Raw genomic sequence first — 24,080 nt, 5'->3', positions numbered from 1 at the left:
TGTTTGTGAAAGTGTCATGGGTATTAATAGGAATAAATAACTTTTCATTATAATGGTAAATTCCTCTTTTTGTCTGGCACATTACCATAGATTTGTGTACTGCAAGGATACTTGATTTTATACTACATTTCTGGGTTATTGTAGTCCTAGTCTTTTTTAGCCCGCAACTGGATAGAGAGATGTCTTACCAGTCACTTAAAAATACAACAAACATCTCATATGTCTTACTTGTTTATTCAAACACTTTTGAAAACTTCAAAATCATTCAGACTAATATAATAGGCAAACTTGATTTAATCTGACTAATGTAACAAGCTACTGTCAAACTAGTTTAGGATAAAACTGAGAAAAAAATGTGAAATTTGAAGTACAGCCGACTGACCACGTACAAATAACTGCTCCCTACACACAATAGACAGAGTAAATAATGTAAACACTATTCTCATTACATCGGAAGGACAGTACTGGTTTACTTTAGACATTATTTATGACAGTTGATAAATATTGGGACTCAATTGATGATTGAGACAAAACATTACAGTTTATAATCTGAGTAGCAGTATTTTCTGTCATAGTAACATTAAAATGTACTAACACAAAGTGTTCCTTGTCTACAAACATTCACGGTTGGTATGTGACATTGACACCATTCAATAAAATCTACATGGCTTTTGCAGTTTGTTTTGGAGGAATTAGGATCATTACATTGTACATCAAACTAAAAAATGGGGAAAATCTGTTTGAAATAGAAAAGAATAAGACAACTACAAATGAAAGCACTAGGGGAGTATTTATGTTGTAATAGTATGTAACCCTTAATTACATAACATTGTTTCACGTTTAAATGGCCACTGGAGACCAGAGTCTATATCATGAGGAGTCGTTTAGACATGTTCAGTGGGATTATCTAATCATATGAATCCCATGTCAATAAATTATTGAATAGCGACTACAATTTGCTGGTATACTAAAACTTCAACTTGAACTTAACCAAAAAATATTGTTTACACATTTTCACACTGTAAAGTATAGTAATTTATCAACACTATAACATTATATAGCACCTGACTTTGGGATGACGAGAAAATCATAAAAAATAAAAACTACACACGTATATCGACAACAACAATCAGTAATACACTTCAGTTAAAATCAAAAGCAAAATTTCTTTTAGGCCTTAAAATGATTTGAAATAATTGATTTTTAAAATGTAATTAATTACAAATAATGGCTGAAATTGGTTACATTAAGGAAAAAAATAACAAACAAAACATTAAATATACATTATGTATAAATAGCTTAATAGAAATTTTACAACAAATAGACATTGATTAAAATTTATGAAAATAGATCAAAATTTGCAATTTGTGAGTGTAAGAAAAATAATTCTCACATTTGTTATGATAATAGGTAATCTTAGTTAACACTTTTAAGAGAAATGATTTCACTATGTAAAGTGTAAAGAGATTATCTGCTTTCCAAAATGATTATTTTTTTGGTTTTTGAAATTGATTAAAACTTATTGACTTCACAGGAGTATTTTCAGGATTTAGATCTAATTTCTGTTGTACATTATTATTTTAAATTCATTATTAGTTAATTAGATTAGGTATGACTGTAAAACAATAAACTTGTTAAAAATTATCAATCTGTAGGTCAGATATGACTTAGAGAGTTTATTTAAAAAAAAAAAATATATATATATGTCTATCACCATGAGTTGTTAAATAAATTTATTTTGAAATCCAGCCACATGCTGGTTAACCCTATACATATGTTACATTATTACTGGATGTGCACCCATAATTACATTTGTTTCTGTGAATCGACACCAGGCTAACTCTAAACCCACATACTGCTAAACACACAGACACCCAAGGTTAGGGTGAGCCCCACAGGACGATAGGCGTATAGACATACACACATTTGGCACATTGGAGTATAAATTACATGATATTATATCCGATATTGAGTTACAAGTTTTTAGACTTGACACTATATACTACCTGTCACTGCAGGTAAATGGAGCTGATATCATTATTGTTGAGTCATGCTTATGTTTAGTGGGTGTTGTTGTGTAATTAGGAACTTTTTCTACAAGGTACTTGGAGTCTGATTTCTTGTTGGAAATTATTTCAAAACCTTTATCCCAAATCCCAAAATGAACAGTTTACTTCAAAAGAAATTATCTTTCCAAAATACCGTTTTCTTTTCCAAACATGAGTTTAATACGACCCATTTGTCACAGTATCAAAAATAAAGTTAATGTCATGTTTGATATTTTCACAAAATCAAGAACCGAGACTTCAAAAACATCATATTTATGGAAGTGAGATCATCATATGATATCAAAAATATTTCCTAGCAAGCACAAAGTCTAATCGAATTCATTTTTAAAGTGTCTGAACTTGACAAATAAATAGAATCTTAATATATTTCTGTATTTATTGACCTCAAACTATATACTCAATCAAAACCACAATTAATTATAAGCTAGAATTGATTCATGAAAATGATTTTAAATGTCATAATTCAACTGTAGTTATTTAACTAAGAGAATATTAGTATCTAGTTTATAGACACGATTGCAGTAACTCACTTGAATAGTTCCAAAGCAATCTCAAAGAGATATGTAGAATTCCCTCTAAGAATATTTTTGTGGCGATGCTATGAATAAATCCACAATTAAACCACAAACCAATTCTGTTACAATAATGTCATACATGTATATAAGATTTGTATCACAGTTTCTTTGTGATGATCACATTTGGGCTTTGTCTCTATTACGCGGTTGCCCTACCATCTTTCCTATTACGCAGTTGCCCCTACCATCTGTCCTTCTCCTTCGCCTCCTCCTCCTCCGCTCGTTCCACCTTCAAGCTGCTTCTTCAAATTTTCCACTTCCTGTTGTTCAAACTTTGTACGATTCTTCATTAATCCTTCTACAATTCGCCTCATTTTGAATGTCGGCGTATGTCTCATTGCCCGACTGGCAGAGTTCAGTGGCACATGTGATTGTCGACGGTTCGATAAATCCAGTTTTGTCATCTGTGACAGAATCAGTTGAGTAGGTGTTACAGCACGTTTAATCTTTCCTTCATCCATGGAAGTCTTTATTAATTCCCATAAATTTTTCTTTTCCTTGTTTTCCTTGTTCACTGGTTTGACGGTTTCTATGACGACCGATCTGTCACTGGATCTAGACATTTGTTTATTACGAGCTTCTTCCGCAGCTTGTTGCTTTTCCTCTTGTTTGAGCTCCTCTTCTGTTTTCCATTTCTTGGAATTATCCAAAGGTTTAGAGAATACACTGAGAATAGCTGAAGCTTTTGAAGTGTGCTGAACGGCCGGAAACTTACTTTTAGGTGGAGGAGGTTTCACTTCAACAATTTCCTCCTCTTCCTCACTTTCTTCATCATTTTTCTTATCACACATTTTGTAGAATTGCACCAGCTTTTTGTCAAGTTTCTTTTGTTCCTCAATCATCATTTCTTGTGTCATTGGCTGGGACTGACCCCGCCTCGCACTGCGTACTGACCTCACACTCTCTCGTGTCTGGGGCCGTGATGTACCTGATGCTTCGGAACACTTATCACCAAACAAAAGAGCTCGCAAGTCAATTCTTTCCATGGCATCTAAATCATCCATGTCGTCGTCACTGTCATCCCAGGCCGTTGTGCGATGCGTTGTCATAGAGCGAGTAGAGGCATAGGTCTGTGACCGTGTTAAACGGTCAGTTGAACTTTTCTTATCAAAGTCATCTCGTAGAGAAAATTTCACATGAGAGGCACTTTTCTTTGGCCTCTCTATAGATGGCAACTTAGAATCGGGTTGGTCCCGCTCTTTATAACTTTTGTCTCTCTTAGCTGATGCTATAGATGATGGCGCAGCTGGGTAAGATGAAGGAGGTGCTGACTTTGAGCTTCTTCTCCTCCAGATTGGCACATGAGTACTTTGAGAATTAACAGACAGAGCTCCTGGAGTTGACGCCGCTATTCGTGACCGCTCCTCTGCACGCTGTAACTGTTCTTGTTCTCGTAGTTTGTTACGAGCTTTAGACACCAACGGAGCAGAATCCAAGTCATTTAGGGTACGACCCCGTAGAGGAAACTTTTGCTGTTTGTCTAAATAGTAGCAGTCTTGCATAATCCCAAGACGTTTTTCTGAATTGTTAATTTGTGTAGCATCATATGTGAAATCCTTTTGGGGTTGAATTCTTTGTTTTGTCTCAAGGTCAATTTTCCTTTTGTTGATGTCAAAGACTTTCACTTCATATCGGAGTGCACTAGAACTGTTGTGAATCTTTTTCATCTTTTGATTCACCTCGCGCTGAAGTTGTCCGTGTTTAATGTTGAAGTGGTTGTCACATATATTATTTTTCACACTGACCAATTTCTCGGTAACCGACACTTTCTTGGTAACGTCCAGAGCCTCTTTCTGTAGGTCTTCAAATGGATTCACTATCAGCTGCTCCGAATCCATGATAAAGAAATTCCCTGTAAAAAAAAAACAAGTTTAGAAATTATAATCAGGATGACATTTCAGATTTAAAAAATTAGTTTTATAATGAATGTATCATCATCACTCAATTACAATAACTGTGCATTTCACTATAAGTATATATATTACAACAGAAATACCTGATACATGTACTTCAAAACTGTTACCTGCAGTTATGATACATATGTGTTATAAAATATGATTGTGACGTCTGTTTCCTGAATATTTGGTTTCTGGAACTGTGATGGCTTGATTTATGCTGTAAATATCTGACAATTATACAAATAAGAAACTGTCGGAATTGAATACGACCTGAAAAACATGTAAATTTTCACTACTTTCCCACGACGCTGTCTGATTTGTACTAGCATCACTTGACAGTCAGACTGGGTTTATACATGGAGAGGTTAATTGTTGAGCCATTAGTGAAGGGTCTGGCTCTATTACACTTCATCAATAATCTATGTAACGGTCATCTATAGCACGATTAAAACTGACTTGTAAATGAAACCTGCAGTGGTAATCTGTGGCTATGATATAGCCGACAAGTAAGTGAACAGTCGAGGTAATATTCTGTCATTAATCAATACAAGTCTCATCTGTCGGAACTTTTAATCAATAAATCATTTCGTTGGTATTGGTTACAAGAATCGTTTGAAAATTCAGAACAATGGTTTAAAGTGAAATTACTGTTAGGATGATTAATATTTTATTTAATTGGTACCCTTGTAACAAGTAGTTGTTTATTTAATTGGTATCCTTGTAACAAGTAGTTGTTTAACTTTTACAAGTGCTTCACGGTCAGAAATTTCATGAAAAATTGTCCTGAAGTTCAAGCCCACATGTTTGAGCGATACCAGTAGATGTACAGAAGATATTGAGTATTAACTTTTAGTTTTACATGTACAGTACAGATGCCAATTTGAAAAACTCATCACCGAATCTTTGTATCCTGTCTTATTAACATTTTTAATTGTATTTTACTGATTGAATTAGTGAAGGGTACAAATGTATTGATTATTGGAAAATTTGCTGTAGATTTAGCACATCTCATGATCAAATATTCAAGTTCATCTGACATCAGTAATAATGATATTAACTTGTTATTATACCATTATCGTTTGATGTTCTGACCAAGGTGCAGTAGGTTCAGGTACTTGATCGTTGAGAGATCTGACATAACCATTAGCTCTACCTTGGAGATATCGTGATTGTGTGTCGAAACAGGAAGTGGTTCGGCCGCAGACACGGGCCATTATAATGGGCAATGCTCCATTAACTACAGCCATTGTTTTAGTACTAATTGATTGACCTAGTGGAAAATATCAGATATTTGATCAAATCAATGTGTCAGTATATCTATTTAAGGAAACTATGTCGTATTTGCTTTCATACAGATTTATAGTATGATATTGATACAGTAGTTAAAAATTCTTCTTTTAGACCTATTGATTTATATTATAGTGATACGACAAAGTGCTTCACAGAGTTCTCACCATGAAAGACTAATAACTTCAAAGATGTGTTATTCTAAGAAATAACATTGAAAACAGATAGATCTTCATTAATTTCACGTTTTAAAGGGTCTGGAGAAAATGAAAATTTTCAGACCTCTCCCAACAGAATTTTACACATTTCCTAATAGTGCCTTCTTTCCCTACCTCCCCCCACCCACTCCCTTCCTCAATTGTTCCAGGAATAGTAACGTTGACCTACTTGTGGAGTCATTGACCTCCATGATGCTGCTTTTGTGCAGCATGCCGCTGAGGTCTCCCAGCACATCCATTATAGAAGGTCTTTTTACACAACCACAGCAATGTCACCTCTGGTATCTAACCACCTTTTCTGGTTTACCAGTTTAGTTGTCAAAAATCCTCGTAACTTTCACACAAATTCACAAGTTCATTCCAAACATTGTTACATTCCTCCTGTGAAACTGATGCCAAGATAAGGTTAGGAAAGTCTCGCCACCGTTATAAGGGCATATTGCCAAAAAGTCATGGTTCAAATAATTATTCATTTCTTTCTAAATATTTGTCTATCTTTAAGCTTATTTTCAAAATCCTTTTAGGAAGTGATGAAATCTTTCATCAATCGAGAAAGTTTTGAAACACTTTCAGGAAGAAGACCAGGGCAAATCCTTTAACAAATGTTCCAGTTCCAACAGAAAAACATTCAGGGCTGTTCCAAAGCTTTTACACAGTTAGAATGTCCTCCACAAGAAACTTTGATTATTGTATCTATAACTTTGTCATTCCATTTACGTTGTGATAGAGCTGTCATTCACGGTTCTCTAAGGCAATGTTCGCCCATTTTGTTAAGGACGCACAGTCCAAATGACCAACTGTACAGATGTGTGTCATCATTAAGAGCCGACTAATTACTAGGTCAAACCTTGTTGTAAACCTCAGGTGTTACAATTCGTATTACGCTAAGTCCTTGTCTAAACTTAAACAGATTAAAAACCAGGGTGTAAAAACACCAGGCCTAATGAAAACACAACCTGAAAGTTCCGCTTTTAATCTGTCTCCGGATTGTATTGACGGATTAAGGGGGATTTTATCTGGCTTTGTCAGTGGATACTATCAAAGCCACATTGGCAATTGATTTTGGAACAAGATTATAGCTAGGGTAGTCTCTTAGCTCATTAGAATGTCAACTTACACATTTTCTTTTCCAGTTTTCTTAAGCAGATAGTCTTTATTTTACATTTAACTATGTAATTATAAGAACTAAGGATCTTAGATATTTAAAAACCTTTCAAATTCACAAATTTAAGTTATCAATATACTACGTAAGTTTTCGTTATATGAAATGGTTATTTTACAGATATTGCTTCAGTTGTAGAAAAAAAAAACGCTTGTATGAATAGTTATACCTGTATATTTTTTTCAGGAAAATATTGAATATCCTTATTTATGTTATACATTTCAGTGTAAATTTATATTTCACACATTTTTTTGCATTAACAGTTATAAGTTATACAGGTAAATTGATGGATTGATCCAACAATTCCTTAAAGTGTCTTGACAATTTATATTTGGTTATAGCCAGTCAAATTAGTGCCGACGACTTTAATTAAATTTCAAATTGAAATAAGTTCTTGGAGGCCTTCTCAACATTAGATGAAATTTATTTATTCAAAATATAAGATACCAAATAGATAATTAATTCAAATAGATAATTAATTCTTTTAGGATAAATACGCCAAGTGGTTTATGTAAATGTTTTAAATACCTGGTTTAAAAAGGTACCTGAACAGATCCAAGGTTTTTCTGATAAGTAATCAGTTATATTCTGGATTGAGTTTGGTGTAAGGATATCTCTGTAGTTTTTGAAGAGACTTGAAGGTCCCTTCAAAATCGTTTTATTACATGTCATACGGCCATGTCATAAATATCGTAAGACACATGTGTAATAACACTATGATGGCATCACTGGTAGTTTTGACGTCATAATATATATATGACTTGGCTGATTGTCTCAGTAGACAGAGACGTCACATCCGAGCCGGATATCTTCTGTTTTACAGAGAGACAAAATATTAATTTTACTTATATCTCTATTATTAAAAGTTATATGATAAATAGAATCTTACACTCGTGACTATGTGATATGAAATTTATCAAACTCGTTAAATAATCTGATATGCCACTCATGTCTCGTGGCATATTAAATTATTGAACTCGATTGATAAATTCCATATCACATAGTCACTCATGTAAGATCCTCTATTACTAAGGGCAGATCAAAGTTTTTTACAGAAATATTCTAACTTTACCTTTAATATGTTTTAATCAGAGATTTCTGTAGTTTTAGGAGACTTGGCAGTGCCTCCAAATTTTTAGAATCAAATTGAATGAACACCAGTTTTTGGCGACGTAGTACAATGTAGTAGTTTCCGACTGTGACATGTACTACATGGACTTAAGGTGTTTCAGTTTAAATGACACAAATTGTGACAGTTCCCAACAGATATCGACGGTCAGAGCTTTATGTCTGTAACAACTGATTATCATCTAATTACCCAGTGTACAGGTGATAGGCCTACATGTACCGCTATATATACCTAACAATACAGGTATGTCATGTTCATATACGGGTGGTGTAACAGGAACCACACGTTTAAACCTGTAATTATCATAATCAATTTAGGAATTGTACTGTATAATTGATAGGTATATAGTTTGATATACCAACTGGTGCTGTTACGTGAATATTGAATAGACATTGAGTTAAATGCTATAGAGTACATCCAGTAGTCAATATATATACACTCACTGTAGTGTTCTTGTAGTCAATTATAATTATGAAACAATATCAGATGATGGTCATAAAATATCATTATGACAAAGTGAAAAAGTTTGCATTTTGAAAAATAATGCCTTTTCAATGTTCCTGAAACAGTTCTGATTATTTATCATACATACCATACTGGGTCATCTTGACTTGGGTTGTCATGGTTTTAAAAAAAAACTGTGTTCCCAATAAAAGAAATGTGATCAATAACACTTAATGTTTCTTCTGTAAAGTAATTCTGAATCTGATAGAGAAAAATGTTACATCCAACTATCTTTTGTCCTCCAAAATGACAAAGAAGAGGTAACAATAGTTAATTACATGGCCGACTTAGATAGGGATCTCCAGTAATTCTAATGCCATCACACACAAAGATGTCATGAAAGTTTCCACTGAACTAGAGACTAACATGTTCTCCTTCCAATGTGGATACATAAACTCTGCAGTTTGTTGTAGTCTGTGCCTCAGTACCTCCCATCTTTTGTCACCAATAGTTCATTGACCACCAAGAAGCAGCCATCACCTTCTCACGTAGCCAATCAATACTTCATATACAGTCTCAGAAAATGTCTCCTGTCAAACCAAACAGGTCCAAGTACCGGTATAAATCATAATGCAAATGTAAAATAACTTTGCTGTGTTTATGATCAAAGTACATCCATGCAACAGTTTGTCAACAAATCCAGTGAATCTTTTCTTTCACCATTTGAAATTTCAAGAAGACATCCAAAGCATGTAGCATGCAGCTTTTCACAGTGCAGACTTAGAAATGAAGTTCAAATGCAAAGAACCTGTCATCCCAAAAAGAGTCTAGATTAATTGACAGTGATTCCCAGGTAGTAAAGTTTGGTGTTCACCTTCCAGAAAGATTTCAAGGAGAGAAACATGTCCTCCTACTAACAGGTGGTAATTAAAACTAGCAGCCAACACTCAGGGGAGCAGCGTTTAATTTCCCAATAACACACGTGTTGGTCTTGAATTAAGATTAGCATCACAAAATCTTAATCTGTGGCTTGTTTATTCACAAAACAAGTTTTCTAAACATAAATAGCTATTAAAGGCATATCAGACGATCGAGTAAACAGGATTAAGCTAAGTCATAAGTATCAATTATTTACAATGATTAATTTCTTATAATTGACGTTGGTCATAGGTGAATGACCTTGATATGTTGTGTATATTATGTCTGCGTTCATTTATATACTGTAGATCGAGAAAGAAAGTTGATATAGACCAACAATTTCTATAACTCTGCATTTGGTTTATGTGTTTTAGGATCAGATTTAAAAAAAACCACCAAGGTCAATTTAAAGTCATATTTCACAGTAGAGCAGGAAATGGATTCTTTCATTTATCAGCTATTACCAGGTAGCAATACTTCTGTTCAAATTCATGAATTTGAAGATGATCATACTTATTTAAATAATTATCTGTCAAGTGGTATCCATGTACAGTGTATTGGTAGTATTAAATGCAAATTTCCCATTTACTGTTATTTCTGCATCTAAACACCATTTGCAATGGACAAATATCCCATCAAGTTGGTGTTTTACTTTGTAGGTCATGGTCTGATAGTGACTGAGAAAATTTGGTATGATTTAAAAAAAAAAAAAGGTCAAGAGAGGCTAGAAAGCTCCCTACATGTTATTACCATGTGTTTTGCCAGCAAGTTACGTCCCAGCAGGATCCTAGTCAAGTTATGGTGTGTTTAATACAGCCTTTTAATGGAATTTAAATTGTAGGATTAAGGCAATAGAAAACTTTGTACAGTGATAGAAATGTCTAATTTGGTGCTCCAGTAATGGCAAGTTGTTGATGTCAGATAATTAATTATTTAGTCCAATTAACAGAGATAAATTGATCTGATTACTTTTCTGTCATTCTGTACTTTTGTCTGATATATTCTGTTTAAAACTGTCCATGCATGAAATATAATATATCTTCTTCTAATTTAATTGAATTTTTACTACAGCTTAACTCACATACAGCAAATTTTCTCATAAAAGATAGTTCCCTTTCAATATATTTTAACATCTTCACTTAACTGGTACTCTAATCTTAATTAATGCTTTCAACTTGTTTACCCTTTTAATTTTTGAAGTTCGAGTTCAAGTACATGGTCACGGGTTATTTCACACTCAACCATTATGTTACTTACCAGAGCTTACAAGTTTTTCGATCTTTTCAGTCATGGTATTACGAGTATTTCCTTAGCAACCACTGCCTGTGATATCTTAAGAATGAGATACTCCGTAACAGAACGATAACAGATCGTTATGGTAGCTAAATGTTACGAAATCCAGTGCAGTTGAGCTTTCTGTGTTTGATCACAGCGAGATTTGACAATCTAAAGACACTTACAAACAAGGATGAGCCTGTTATATTGATTGTAGGCCCGTTAATCCTACTAATCTACGTCAGCCCTCACTGTATAAATGTTTACACGCGACCTTCAGTGACCTTCAACATACTAGTAGCTGCACTCTTTAAATATTGCAATAGTTCAAGATTTCTACTTGTACTCTGAAAGTATGTTGTGAACATTTCTTTGAATGTCTTGGGGGTCTTACGTAAAATTGTTGAAAAAATAATGTTTACATTTTAGGAGCTTTGAGTGCTGTCACTCTGGTGTTAATCTTCACATTGTGTCTTAGACAGCTAGGCTAAAGTTTATGTCAAAGGTTGATGTACATACCATTGGTCTACACAGTAAATACCATATCTGACAAAGGATGATGTACATACCATTGGTCTACACAGTAAATACCATATCTGACAAAGGATGATGTACATACCATTGGTCTACACAGTAAATACCATATCTGACAAAGGATGATGTACATACCATTGGTCTACACAGTAAATACCATATCTGACAAAGGATGATGTACATACCATTGGTCTACACAGTAAATACCATATCTGACAAAGGATGATGTACATACCATTGGTCTACACAGTAAATACCATATCTGACAAAGGATGATGTACATACCATTGGTCTACACAGTAAATACCATATCTGACAAAGGATGATGTACATACCATTGGTCTACACAGTAAATACCATATCTGACAAAGGATGATGTACATACCATTGGTCTACACAGTAAATACCATATCTGACAAAGGATGATGTACATACCATTGGTCTACACAGTACATACCATGATCTGACACAGAGCAAGGATGATGTACATACCATTGGTCTACACAGTAAATACTATACCATACTGACAAAGGATGATGTACATACCATTGGTCTACACAGTAAATACCATATCTGACAAAGGATGATGTACATACCATTGGTCTACACAGTAAATACCATAGCTGACAAAGGATGATGTACATACCATTGGTCTACACAGTAAATACCATATCTGACAAAGGATGATGTACATACCATTGGTCTACACAGTAAATACCATAGCTGACAAAGGATGATGTACATACCATTGGTCTACACACAGTAAATACCATATCTGACAAAGGATGATGTACATACCATTGGTCTACACAGTAAATACCATATCTGACAAAGGATGATGTACATACCATTGGTCTACACAGTAAATACCATAGCTGACAAAGGATGATGTACATACCATTGGTCTACACAGTACAAAGGATGATGTACATACCATTGGTCTACACAGTAAATACATAGATGTGACAAAGGATGATGTACATACCATTGGTCTACATACACACAGTAAATACCATAGCTGACAAAGGATGATGTACATACCATTGGTCTACACAGTAAATACCATATCTGACAAAGGGATGATGTACATACCATTGGTCTACACACGTAAATACCATATCTGACAAAGGATGATGTACATACCATTGGTCTACACAGTAAATACCATATCTGACAAAGGATGATGTACATACCATTGGTCTACACAGTAAATACCATAGATGACAAAGGATGGAGCTAAAGTATGGACTATTTCTGTCCTTGACCATCAGACCTTTGACCTTTGTTTTTTAAGACTTACCATAATACATTTTATTTTATAAGCTTTACATTGCCTCCTGATGGCTGTACATGAGAAAAGGTGGACAAACGTGTTCATCAGGGTATTTTGGTTCTATAACAATTAAACAATGTTGAAAATCAATTCTTTGGAATACTCTGCCTGTTACCCAGCAAATAGCTCAAAACAACTACAAAGAGTGAAATTTTAGTTAATATGGTGTCCATCTATCATATGTTTTAGATATCTTAATTCAAAAGAAATTTTAATTATGGGCCATATCTGTCCCCTATGATTTGGGACATTTATTAAGTTAGGGTATTTATGCTTTTCAATATACACAATTTTAAAACATGTTTAATATTAGAATGTGTTGATATTAATAGATACTCTTTAATAGATATAATTCAGAAATTGTTATCTGGCTATATTTGGAAGGTATATTTCTATTAACCTACTATAGTTCCACTAATTTCAATTAATGTTTAATCATATCAGGACATCTACCGTGCTAGGTAATGGGATTTGTTCTTCTGTAAAATAATCTTATTATAGCTCAAAAATAAACTTTAACCTAAAATGGACCAATTAGCATGTTTCAATAAATGATTTAATTACCCTCTAGCACTATTTGACCTAATTTCTTTTTATAAAGAAAACATAAAAGTTAATTTTATAGTTGGCAACATCTTTTCTTTATTATAGATTTATGAATCTGATTATCCTGAAATTTTTTAAACGCTTTAATCAGAGTGCGTGTTCACAATTAAGAAAAGTAAAGTTTCAATGCTACCGTAAATAAATTATTCACCCTGAAACTTAATTTTCAAAGAAAAAAATCTTAAAAATTTTCAAAACCAGTTCCAACCAAGATATAATGATATATCACCCATATAAATTTTAGCTATTATTGTTGCAACTCAGCTTAATTAAATTGTTGAAATGCTAATTTTTCACATGAAAAATTATACTAGTAGTTTAACTAATCATTTATTAAAGGTTTAATTATATTAACGATATCCGTCAGTATGAAGTCTTACCTGATTGTTCTATGGGAGAAACAATGGAGTTCTCAGACAGCAGGGAGTCAAACGACGACATGATTATATTTCTTATGTATTTTTAAAATATTTAATATCCACAGGAATCCTCAGGAAAATTATAATTTCCACAATTGGTTTTTCTGTTAGGTTTCATAGTTGTATAAATCCACAGAACCAAGACTTGTCTGTTATCCGTGTGAATGTCTTCTCGAGAAGTTAAGATGGAATAGTTTCATTTTGAATTCCCTTAAATTAATTAAAATTTCAACTGAATAAAATTTTGATAATAACTCCTGCTTTATGATTTCATTTGATTTTTTACCGCTCTGTCCTTTTAAATAAGCATGTTACGTCTTCAAACGAAATCCATATTGTCTTTGAAATTAAAAGACTAATGTATTTAACTCTTTCCGTCTATTGAACACTTGGCTCCATTTCTATAGTCCACTTGTGTCAAATTGAACATGGAGTATTAAATAGCTGTGTAGAATAGGAGGGGTTGCTAGAGCCGAGACTGTAACATTGCGAGAGATGAGGTATCTAGTTTCATGTTGTTAGGCACTGGTAGTCCTTTTCTGTGGATCAGATGAGCGACGTATAAAGTATTGTGTTTGCTAGCCTTATAGGTAATTGTTGATAAGAGCGTCATAAGAAAATCTTTTGTTGGCATACCACACTGATCTATGATATAGCACACTTAAATATTTAAATGTATTTGTTTTATAATTACTCGCTGATCCTCGGACTAACCGTGTAGGCAGCCCTGCCAGATACCAGATCCCAAACAGACACATTATTGTTGATATTCTATGTACGCCACCGCGATCAAATAACAATACAGGGCTTGGGTGACGCTAAATTAGAATTTGTCATCCTTTGAAACCCCTGAATTATAATTATGTATTTTACAAACGAGCATGACAGGGACTGGTAACAGTATCAGGATAATGTTATTTTACAATTATTCTTCCTTTTTGAAGAAGGGAGCGTCATTTAATGAAGTCTTTGATTGTATTACTGAAGAATCTCATACATAATGTTATAGTCTCAATGTATTTGATATGGTCAACAACTTAAATATAAATGTGTTGTGATATCTGGTTACATATTTAATTAAAGATGCTCCACCGCTGACAAATGGTATTTTTTCGCTATAAAAAACAGGAGCAGACAATTTAGTATTTTTCTCCAGTTACAAAAGTTACTTACTTTACACCATTACCACCATTGAAAAGTTTGAGCTTCTAATTTTACTTCAAGTTAAAAATATGAAAAATAATTAATTGCATCCCGAAAAAATTCCGTGACACTATATCCTATATGGAATGAAATGCTGATTGCGCATGCACCAAAGGCAAAACAAATTATTTTATAATATTTTTGTGTTAATTAGGCATATATATACACGATTAAACACCAATTATTGTTCAAATGATTAATATCATTTATGCTCTGTCGGCGGTGGAGCATCTTTAAACAGTGTGTTGCTTCATACACTGAGGGTATATGTAGCAAGGTATGTTATCAAATAATTCTTATATCAGACAACACTAATATAAAATCAAATATTGGAGGATGAAAAAAAAAGAAAAGGAAATGTCTTTGTTCATTTAGTAAACATATGAACTCTAAACGTTTTTTAACTCACCCCTGCAGAAGGAATGAATGGTGCTTTAGAGAGAGAGAAAAAATGGACAGGGAAACAACAAATCAACCATCAGTATTCATCCCCTACTATAGAACATCTCAAACCCAAGGTCTATAGGGAAGAGCGGTGTACACCTCATGCATGACTGCACTGATTATATACTCAGTGTATCAGCATACTTAGGCTACCTATAGAGTACAGGTTTACATTTTCCATGTTACAATACACACATTGTCACTAAAAGATGAGGTGATAAAGGTAGATGATACATTGAATGTAGTTGTAACATTTGATGTTTCTACAGACTGACAAGGGCCCAATAGTCTTCCCTATAAAAGGACATATTATCTGGTCAGTTACCAAACTGGGGTTATGCCTAAAAAATCCCTACCTTATTTAGCCAAATAAATGCCCCGTTCGTACAAGCACCCTTCCCCATTATATAGTTAGGCCTCAATCTATATATCTGGAATTAAATGTAGACAACTTTGTAGGTTTCTCTATTAGATTTCTTTTGCAAATGGATTAATAGCTTACATAATTTTCTGAAAGTTTAGTCCAAATTTTGTTCTGTGTAGTGCCCCTGTTTTTAGCTCGCCTTTCGAAGAGAAGGAGGCTTATTGAATCACTCTGGCGTACGCGTGTGCGTCAGCATTAGAAATCCCAGGTTACAGTTTTGGTGTTAGTGTTGAAAAAGTGTTATCTGTAGCAACTGACATTGATTAATTTAGGATATTTAGTGTTGTGATGGGTATGAACTATGATTTTAAGGAGGAAAATACTGGATTGTAAGAATTTCAAGAGGCCCAAATGGCCACAATCCCCAGGTTAAGGTTTTGGTGCAAGTGTTGAAAAACTGTTATCTGTAGAAAATGACATTGATTTCTTGATTGATTTAAGGATAAAAATGTTGTGATGGGTATGAGCTATCATTTAAGGGAAGAAAATGCTGGATTTTGAGAATTTCAGGAGGCCCAAAGTGGTGCAAGTGTTGAAAAATTGTTATCCATAACAACTGATATTGATTTCTCCATTATTAGAGGTCTGTAAGTCCTGCTTTTGGTATGGACAAATATTTTAAGGATGAAAAATTACATTTTTTGAGAATTTCAAGACAGCTTATTCACCCATTTGTAATTTACTTTAATATTGACATTGGTTTCTGCTTAGGTTTACATAGGATTACAATTCTATATATATGTTATGGATTTGGGCATTCATTTTAGGGTTAACACACAGGATTTTAAGAATTTCATGTTTTGGTCAACGGTAATTACGGTACCAGGAGTATGTCCTTTTCTACTTTATCATTGAACCCCTAGGTATCCTAGTACAGACTTATAGAATGTATAAAAACGTGACCATTTTGCAACAGATACATCTATTTCTGTATTAATGTTATGACAGATAGCAAGTTTATCTTACTCAAACAAAATTTAAAACAGCCCAAATCCTATTTCAGTACCCAATCCCGACTGCCACATCAGATTTGAGGCTGTGTACCCTTTGAACAACTTCAAACGATTGTTCAATGTTTTTAATAAGTACATTATCAAACTGTTCATCAAAAGTGTTAAAACAGACTATAGGCCTATCTATGGTTGGTAATCAGAGACAAAATATAAAAGATACTTACATTGTGGGTTGTTTGAGTACACATGTACTGTTTGTATCTTTGGAACAAAGGTGTTACTGGTATTCATATAGCTATGAATATCCAATATGTAAGGATTCATCTTTCAATAAAGGTATGAATAGGTCCGTAGAAATATTGTTTTTAATCTGGTCTTCCCAATTATGAATTATTTATTCTTTTTATAAGATAAAGAGAATCTTAAATGACTAGAATATTGAAGTTAATTCACAAGTTTAATTTTACAAGTTGTAATGAATTGATATGCCATAGCCAAATTAAACTATATCTTTTTTATTGCAACAGGGTATTGTATATAATCATAGTCTTGAGTATAAGAGTATGTTGTCAGATTACTGGTAATTTTTTTTTTTTTTTTTTTGAGGAAACCACAAATTCTTTCAACTGTCATTCTACATCCTTAGACAGGTCCCACTCAGATGTTTCTGTCCACTGGGGGAAAGAAAATTTATATACCTCATATACATTCATTTAAAGATGCTCCACCGTTGACAAGTGGTATTTTTTCACTATCAAAAACAGGAGCAGACGATTTAGTATTTTTCTTCAGTTACAAAAGTTACTTACTTTACACCATTACCGTCATTGGAAGGTTTGAGCTTCTAATTTTACTTCAAGTTAAAATTACAAAAAACATAATTAATTGCATCCCGAAAAAAAAAACTGTGGCACTATATTCTATATGGAATGAAGTAATGATTGACCATGCACCAAATGCAAAATAAATTATTTTATATCATTTTTGGTGTTAATTAGACACGTATATACACGATTAAGCACCAATTATTGTTCAAGTGATGAATATAATTTATGCTCTGTCAGCGGTGGAGCATCTTTAAAACATAATCATAGAAAGCCAAAGGATTAGCTTTCCAACATTTTCAACCTCTAAACCTCTACCTTGGGGCTGCGGTAGCCAAGACATTCTACCTCTAGCCCTCATATTCTTGGCTGAGATTGTAGTACTAGGAAGAAAAGCACACTTTGAGAAATGATACTACCTTCTTGTTCGAAATCATTTTCCTCTGGAATTCCTATGTACATCATAGTTTTGAATTGGTTGCTATGGTAACTAATATTCCACCACAATACTGTTGACTTAAGTCATTCAATCAGTACATTTCCAACACAATGGAGCTAAGGTCCAAAGAAACATGTACCCCTGGGAAAAAATCTAACAACCTGACTTTGATTCCTTTTACCACTGTTACATGATAGGGGTGTCATTTAAATGTTGTACTCTCTGATTTAATAAGTATAAATGTGTTTCACTTGATCCCATAGATAGCCATTTGTAGATTCCCTCTGCTGATAACCATCTCCTAACTGTCTCAGATCTAGCCCCAGAATGGCAGATTTTAAATTAGAAAAAAAAACACACACTGGTCAAGTGGTTTGACCCTTTATAACACGTGTAACTCAGGTGTTGACCATTTCAAATGGTCAGCTGGTCAATAGCAGGACACTAAAGTGACAATTTATTCAATTGTGTGGTCTACTGGCTATCAGTACAGGTGTAGAATTGACCAATATCATTGTTTTTGTATACTAGAAATACTAAGAAATGATTTTTAAATCCTATTTTATGCATAATATGATAAATATCAATTTTGGAAACTTATGAAAAATGACATCGATCATCAGGATATCAAATTAATTCACTCCAACTCTCCAAAGAATTAGACTGAAACACAGGGACCTGGCACGAAAATTTTTTAACCAACTTAATTTAACCGTCACCGCCATGTTCATTTGTTTTTCGGAACGCTTCTCGAGTTTACCTACAAGCACAACATTACATAATTTGCATAATGTAGTCACGATATGTAAAGTCGAGAAGCGTTCCGAGAGAAAAATGAACATGGCGGTGACGGTTAAAGTAAGTGAGCTACACGATGTTTAAATGGAGTTTCTACAAAGTACGGGTCATGACACCTCCAAAGGAGGTTGTGGATGAACACAGTTATGGGTACTGTTTACCACCACAAGCGTAGATTTTGTGATTTTGGCTTGGTTTTTGAGGTACCCATTAGAGCCGAGACGACATTTCGACCGGACAGGGAAATGTCTACCTAGCATATTTTTCGTAAATTTCCCGATTCATCAAGCCATAACTTCGTCAATACTTGGCCAATTTTGTTCATCAAGCACTCAATGGAAAGATAAATTATTTCTCTTTAAGGTAAGATATCCGTCAATGTTTTATATAACTCATTTATTAAAATAATCATGGTTTTAAAAAAATAGGTCCGTTTTTCTCGACCGCCGAGTTCATACCCTTGATACTATAATATATGTATACTGTTAGTTTAAAAAAATCGTGCCAGGTCCCTGTGGACTGAAAGAGAATACTATACTATCGGGGTGTATATAAATACTTAAATGATAGGTCTGAATTACCCTTAAATGGTCCTTAAATCCCATGGTCCAATTAGCTACTACACTGCCCTTTCTATTAAGATCAAATAATTGGTGTAAGAATTTAATTTCAAGGCAAGCTGTCTATAACTCACAGTATAAGATAAGATCCCAGTAGAGTTGAACAGGTGTGTGTAAACTTGGTACACTACATGTACCTGGTTCTAATGTTCTGTACTCAGGAATGCTTTTTTTTCTTTTCTTAAATAGGAAGTCTGTTGAGTTCACCATATATCAGTAGGGGGCTAATTAATGAAATTGACGACAAGATCTGTTTTTCACTTCCATGGGATATGTGTTATGTTATTATGTCTGTTCTGAATGGATTCATAAATACGTGTAGCAGAATTGGAACTGGTCGGTCATTGATGACCAGGTGACCAAATCGGTAGAGAATCTGGCTAGTGGTTTGATCCATAGTCTAGCCATTACTTTTTCTACTCTCCTGTTACAGAATTGGCGCCCAACTAAATACACTCAGTGATGGTATTAGGTTTGCATGTGTCTTTGAGGGTGAAAGCTCTTGAGAAAGGAGGGAGGAGTGTGGAATTGTAATATGTGACCACTACATCTGTACCATCTACTATAGGTAGACAGAGAAGATCATTCAAGCATTTCTATTAAAGAACAACCTTTGTATAGTATGAGGCTACTACCATAACAGAAATCATGTCTGTAATTTTACTATTTACTAAAGAGTACCTCCTGTAAATTGGCAGTTGGCCAGCTGTCAATCCAACCACCCATTTGCTGAACATGACTTTGTGTATGCTGCAACATTTGATTCCACATTGCATATGTACAATTATACTTGCGTGTACAAGCACAGGGTGTGGTTAAATATTGACTTTCAGTCAGATAATTGGTAAATTTAATTTTTGTGCCCTGTCTGTTGGGGAGGGGAGGGGGCATATAGTGTTATCCATGTCTTTCAAGTTGTGTCATGTCCTAATTTCATATGGAGACATTTAGTGTTATACCCCCCCCCCTCACACACACACACACACACACAAACACATTAAAATTGAGAAAAGAATGCAGTGCTACCCATATCTGTCTTCTCTGTCCAATCCCATCAAAACTCCCACGACACTGATACATGAAAGCAGCAGTATTTATGTCTGACAAACATTTCTTTTTAACAAACAGTTCTTAACATTTTTGCTCAAATCCTATACTTGTGGCTACTTTTAAATTGCGAACAACCTCAAAATAACTTCGCAAAAAATAAACATTTTCGGATTTAAAATTTGAATGTGAATTCCAATCAGAATAAATGATTTTATTGTAAATGTTAATTCGCCAGATAACGTTTCATAAATGTATTGGGATCACAAAAGAAAATTGGTTTACAGTAAGTTTCTAGAAGGATGTGTCAGGTTAGGTAGTGGAAAAAAGCTAGACTCCCAAAGACAAGACATCAACCTACAGCAATTGGAAGACCACACCAGACAGAAAGAATGTTTTGTAGAAAGTCAGATGTGTTGATTACTCAGTCACAGACAATTAACTCATTTATCCCCTGAAATTTCACAATGAACTAGTCCATAATTTGTATTGGAAGAGCTCAAATGTATCTTCAGGAGAGATTGAGTTAAAATCAAAATTCTGAATGATCTCACCGATTTTAGTTGTTTGTATCTACAATTACAAGCTTACCTTTTTGGTAACATGTCACCACGGTTCCTTTATTTCCATGATTCATTTTCCTGGTTGTATTTCAATAATTCCACACATATATATAAAATATATTCCAACTCTTAAACAGAATGAATAAATATATTAAAAATTAAAGAATTTGCCAACCATTTTGTGATGGTAGCTTATTCTAATAAAGAATATATAGGATTAAAATGATGAGTGATTTGATACTTACACAAAATAATCACATGATCTTTAGTCAATTTAACAGACCAATATTTGTTGAGGGACTTTGATGTGTTGAGTTCTGTTTGGATAAGTATTGGTACTCTGTCATTATGAAAGTCTATTAGAGCGTCCACATATCCTACCGATCTGTAGGAACAACAGCCAAACTGTAACAACGTCATCAAACTATTTAAACTATTGATAACAATTTACCGACATGAATGATGTGATTTTTTTTAGTGTAAATTACCCTGTACAAACAAAAACTTTAAACACATTGAGTCGACAGAAAACCTTGAGAAAACTATAATCCCTGGAGCAATTAAACTGATCTTTTAAATTTAACAATGAGAATGTGATAAGAGTGTATTACATGATTGTAATCACGTAGTTGGAAAATATTGGAAGGGAGAAATTAAAACATCACACATATGAAACAGAATCACAGTATTACATGGTTATAACTAACCCCTGGGAACTGACAAAAATATAGGATTGGTATAAGCGTATTTCATTACTGTATAGTCGTTTATTTACGTGAGTCAAAATTTTCACAATTTTACCTTAAAATTATCAAAGTAAATATAAGCGGTTTTAAATTTTTGCTATCTGGTCTTCAAGGCTTATATGACTCAATCATTCCTTAATATTTTCCGGATCAAATTTTCGCGATCGTAAAAATGTTTTGCGAAATCGATGAAATATCATCCTCTCGAAAGAGAACCAGTAACAAATACTATATCTTAAAGGAACCTTGTCTGGGAATGAAAAGTACTACGTTATAACCATGAATTTGTTTTACGCATGATGGTTACAAATGTGTTTTACCGTTCTGTTCCACTATATGTAATAGACATGACTTGTCCAAAGTTTGTGTTATTATATAATAGGAGTCATGATTGGTCTAGAAGTTAGAATTACGATGTAAAAGAAAACATGATTGGTTCAGTTGATGCTATCTTTTGATGCTATGCCTATGTTGTAAGACATATTTTGTTTGTTACAGGAAACACTGTTGGTCTGCTACTGAACCTGGAAGAAAAGGAGCTGACATTTTCACTAAATGGCAAATGTCTCCCTCCATATAGGGACCTGTTCAAACATGCCAAGTATGTATATGATGTGTATCTAACACATCTAATTTAAAGTGCAAAATAGAACTGAAAATCAACAAAGAAATATGTTTGTAGAATTTCAGAAATAAAATATAAAATGATTTACACTGTCCATGATGATATGGCCCCATTTCTGTAACAAAAAGTGCTGACTGAAGTTAAAACTTTAGTCACCCCCTTATGAATCGTCGGAGACCACGGTTCATTGCACTATGCTCTGCAACTGTGTGATGTCAACCTTGGGTCTCCGATGATGCTCTTATGTAACTCAATATTTGACTTGATTCCATTTCTAACTCTGTTTGTTTCTAGAAATCATGGCCATCGGATTAATATATTTCTATAATGAACTTCTGACTGTTTGTTTTATTGGGAATGTATTTATATTATTTTTCTTGTCTGTAGGGGAGGATTTTTCGCTGCTGCCAGTTTTATGTCCTATCAACAATGTGAATTCAACTTCGGTGCCAGAAAGCCTTACAAGTTCCCACCCAAAGATGTCAAATTCAAGAGTTTTAATGATCATGCTCACCTGTCAGACGAGGAGAAAATTATCCTTCCTAGGTAATGTATTACTGTAGTCTATTTTCATTTCAACAAAATGGATTTAGAAACACCTTACAAATACATCCACAGTGTAATATAATTATGTGCACCACCTGTATGAGAAGACACCTAAGATAAGCTATAAATTTCTCATCTTTAACACAGATGATGAATTTTTCAAATCGCCTTTTGTCTGTAGTCCATCCTTGGTGTCCTTCTGCCAATTAACAACTCATGTTACCGCTATTTCTCTCAAGTTTTATGTGTAATTTTGTCTAGGAGTCTTGTTGTGCATATTGCATTTTGGGACCAATCAGTCAACAAAATGGCTGACAGGCTGCCATCTTGGATATTGATAGTTGAAGTTTGAAAAGCAGAGAAAACATCCCTATTTTCATTGTCAGACATAGATCATTCTTTGTGTCATTCATATGTTCAATATTTCCTTGCAGACATAAAAAGTTAGAACTACTAAAGAGCTTGAAAGTTCAAGAGGATTCCTGTACGCTTTGTTTTGACAACAAAGCCACCCATAGTCTGATGCCTTGTAAACATATGTAAGTAAAAAAAATCAGAAAGTTTCATGTGCCATAAACAAATATTCACAATCCCAGAACTGACTGAAGAAGGCCCTATAATAGCTGAATATATATTCCATACAAATTATTTTTTATTTTACTTTGAATTCGTTTTGGCCTTTTAATTCAAATTATTAATATACTAGCTTTATATTGTTTTTATCTCACCCAGAACTGTCATTCCAGATTCACATTGAAAATGTTCATTTGTCATGATCAGTAAAATCTAATCAGTCCACAATTCATGACATTGGTTCTGAATTTTTTGTAAAATCAGAAATACATGAACCTTTGTTGGAGCAATGTGGTTTTGAAGGGGCCACGGTGGCCAAGTGGTTAAGATGTCCCGACATATTACCACAAGCCCTCCACCTCTGGGTCTCGAGTTCAAATCCCATGTGGGGCAGTTGCCAGGTACTGA

The 24,080-nt window shown here is 34.0% G+C and overlaps 2 protein-coding genes across 6 annotated transcripts in view; one reads left to right on the top strand and one right to left on the bottom strand.

The window, feature by feature from the left end:
- LOC138315445 (RING finger and SPRY domain-containing protein 1-like) overlaps window positions 1-24,080 on the top strand; it is a 48,469-nt gene that overhangs the window by 13,216 nt on the left and 11,173 nt on the right. The window contains exons 12-14 of the mRNA XM_069256483.1: window positions 22,427-22,529; window positions 22,941-23,099; window positions 23,534-23,638. Of these exons, the coding sequence (XP_069112584.1) occupies window positions 22,427-22,529; window positions 22,941-23,099; window positions 23,534-23,638 (367 nt within the window). The remainder of the gene's footprint in view (window positions 1-22,426; window positions 22,530-22,940; window positions 23,100-23,533; window positions 23,639-24,080) is intronic.
- LOC138315442 (uncharacterized) lies at window positions 219-21,631 on the bottom strand. 5 transcript variants are annotated; one of them, XM_069256476.1, is made up of 2 exons: window positions 21,428-21,631; window positions 219-4,496 (listed from the first exon to the last, which is right to left on the bottom strand). In XM_069256476.1, the coding sequence occupies exons 1-2, from the start codon at window positions 21,600-21,602 to the stop codon at window positions 2,812-2,814; spliced, it is 1,860 nt and encodes a 619-aa protein (XP_069112577.1). In that variant the 5' UTR covers window positions 21,603-21,631; the 3' UTR covers window positions 219-2,811. The 5 variants fall into 5 exon arrangements, with proteins under 5 accessions (XP_069112577.1, XP_069112580.1, XP_069112579.1 ...); XM_069256479.1 differs by lacking the exon at window positions 21,428-21,631 and adding an exon at window positions 21,211-21,319; XM_069256478.1 differs by lacking the exon at window positions 21,428-21,631 and adding an exon at window positions 18,135-18,262.

This window comes from Argopecten irradians, chromosome 2 (assembly GCF_041381155.1).
Source record: "Argopecten irradians isolate NY chromosome 2, Ai_NY, whole genome shotgun sequence".
Taxonomy (NCBI): domain Eukaryota; kingdom Metazoa; phylum Mollusca; class Bivalvia; order Pectinida; family Pectinidae; genus Argopecten; species Argopecten irradians.
The sequence above is the reverse complement of the archived record's forward strand: the minus strand, read 5'-3'. Positions and strand labels throughout refer to the sequence as shown.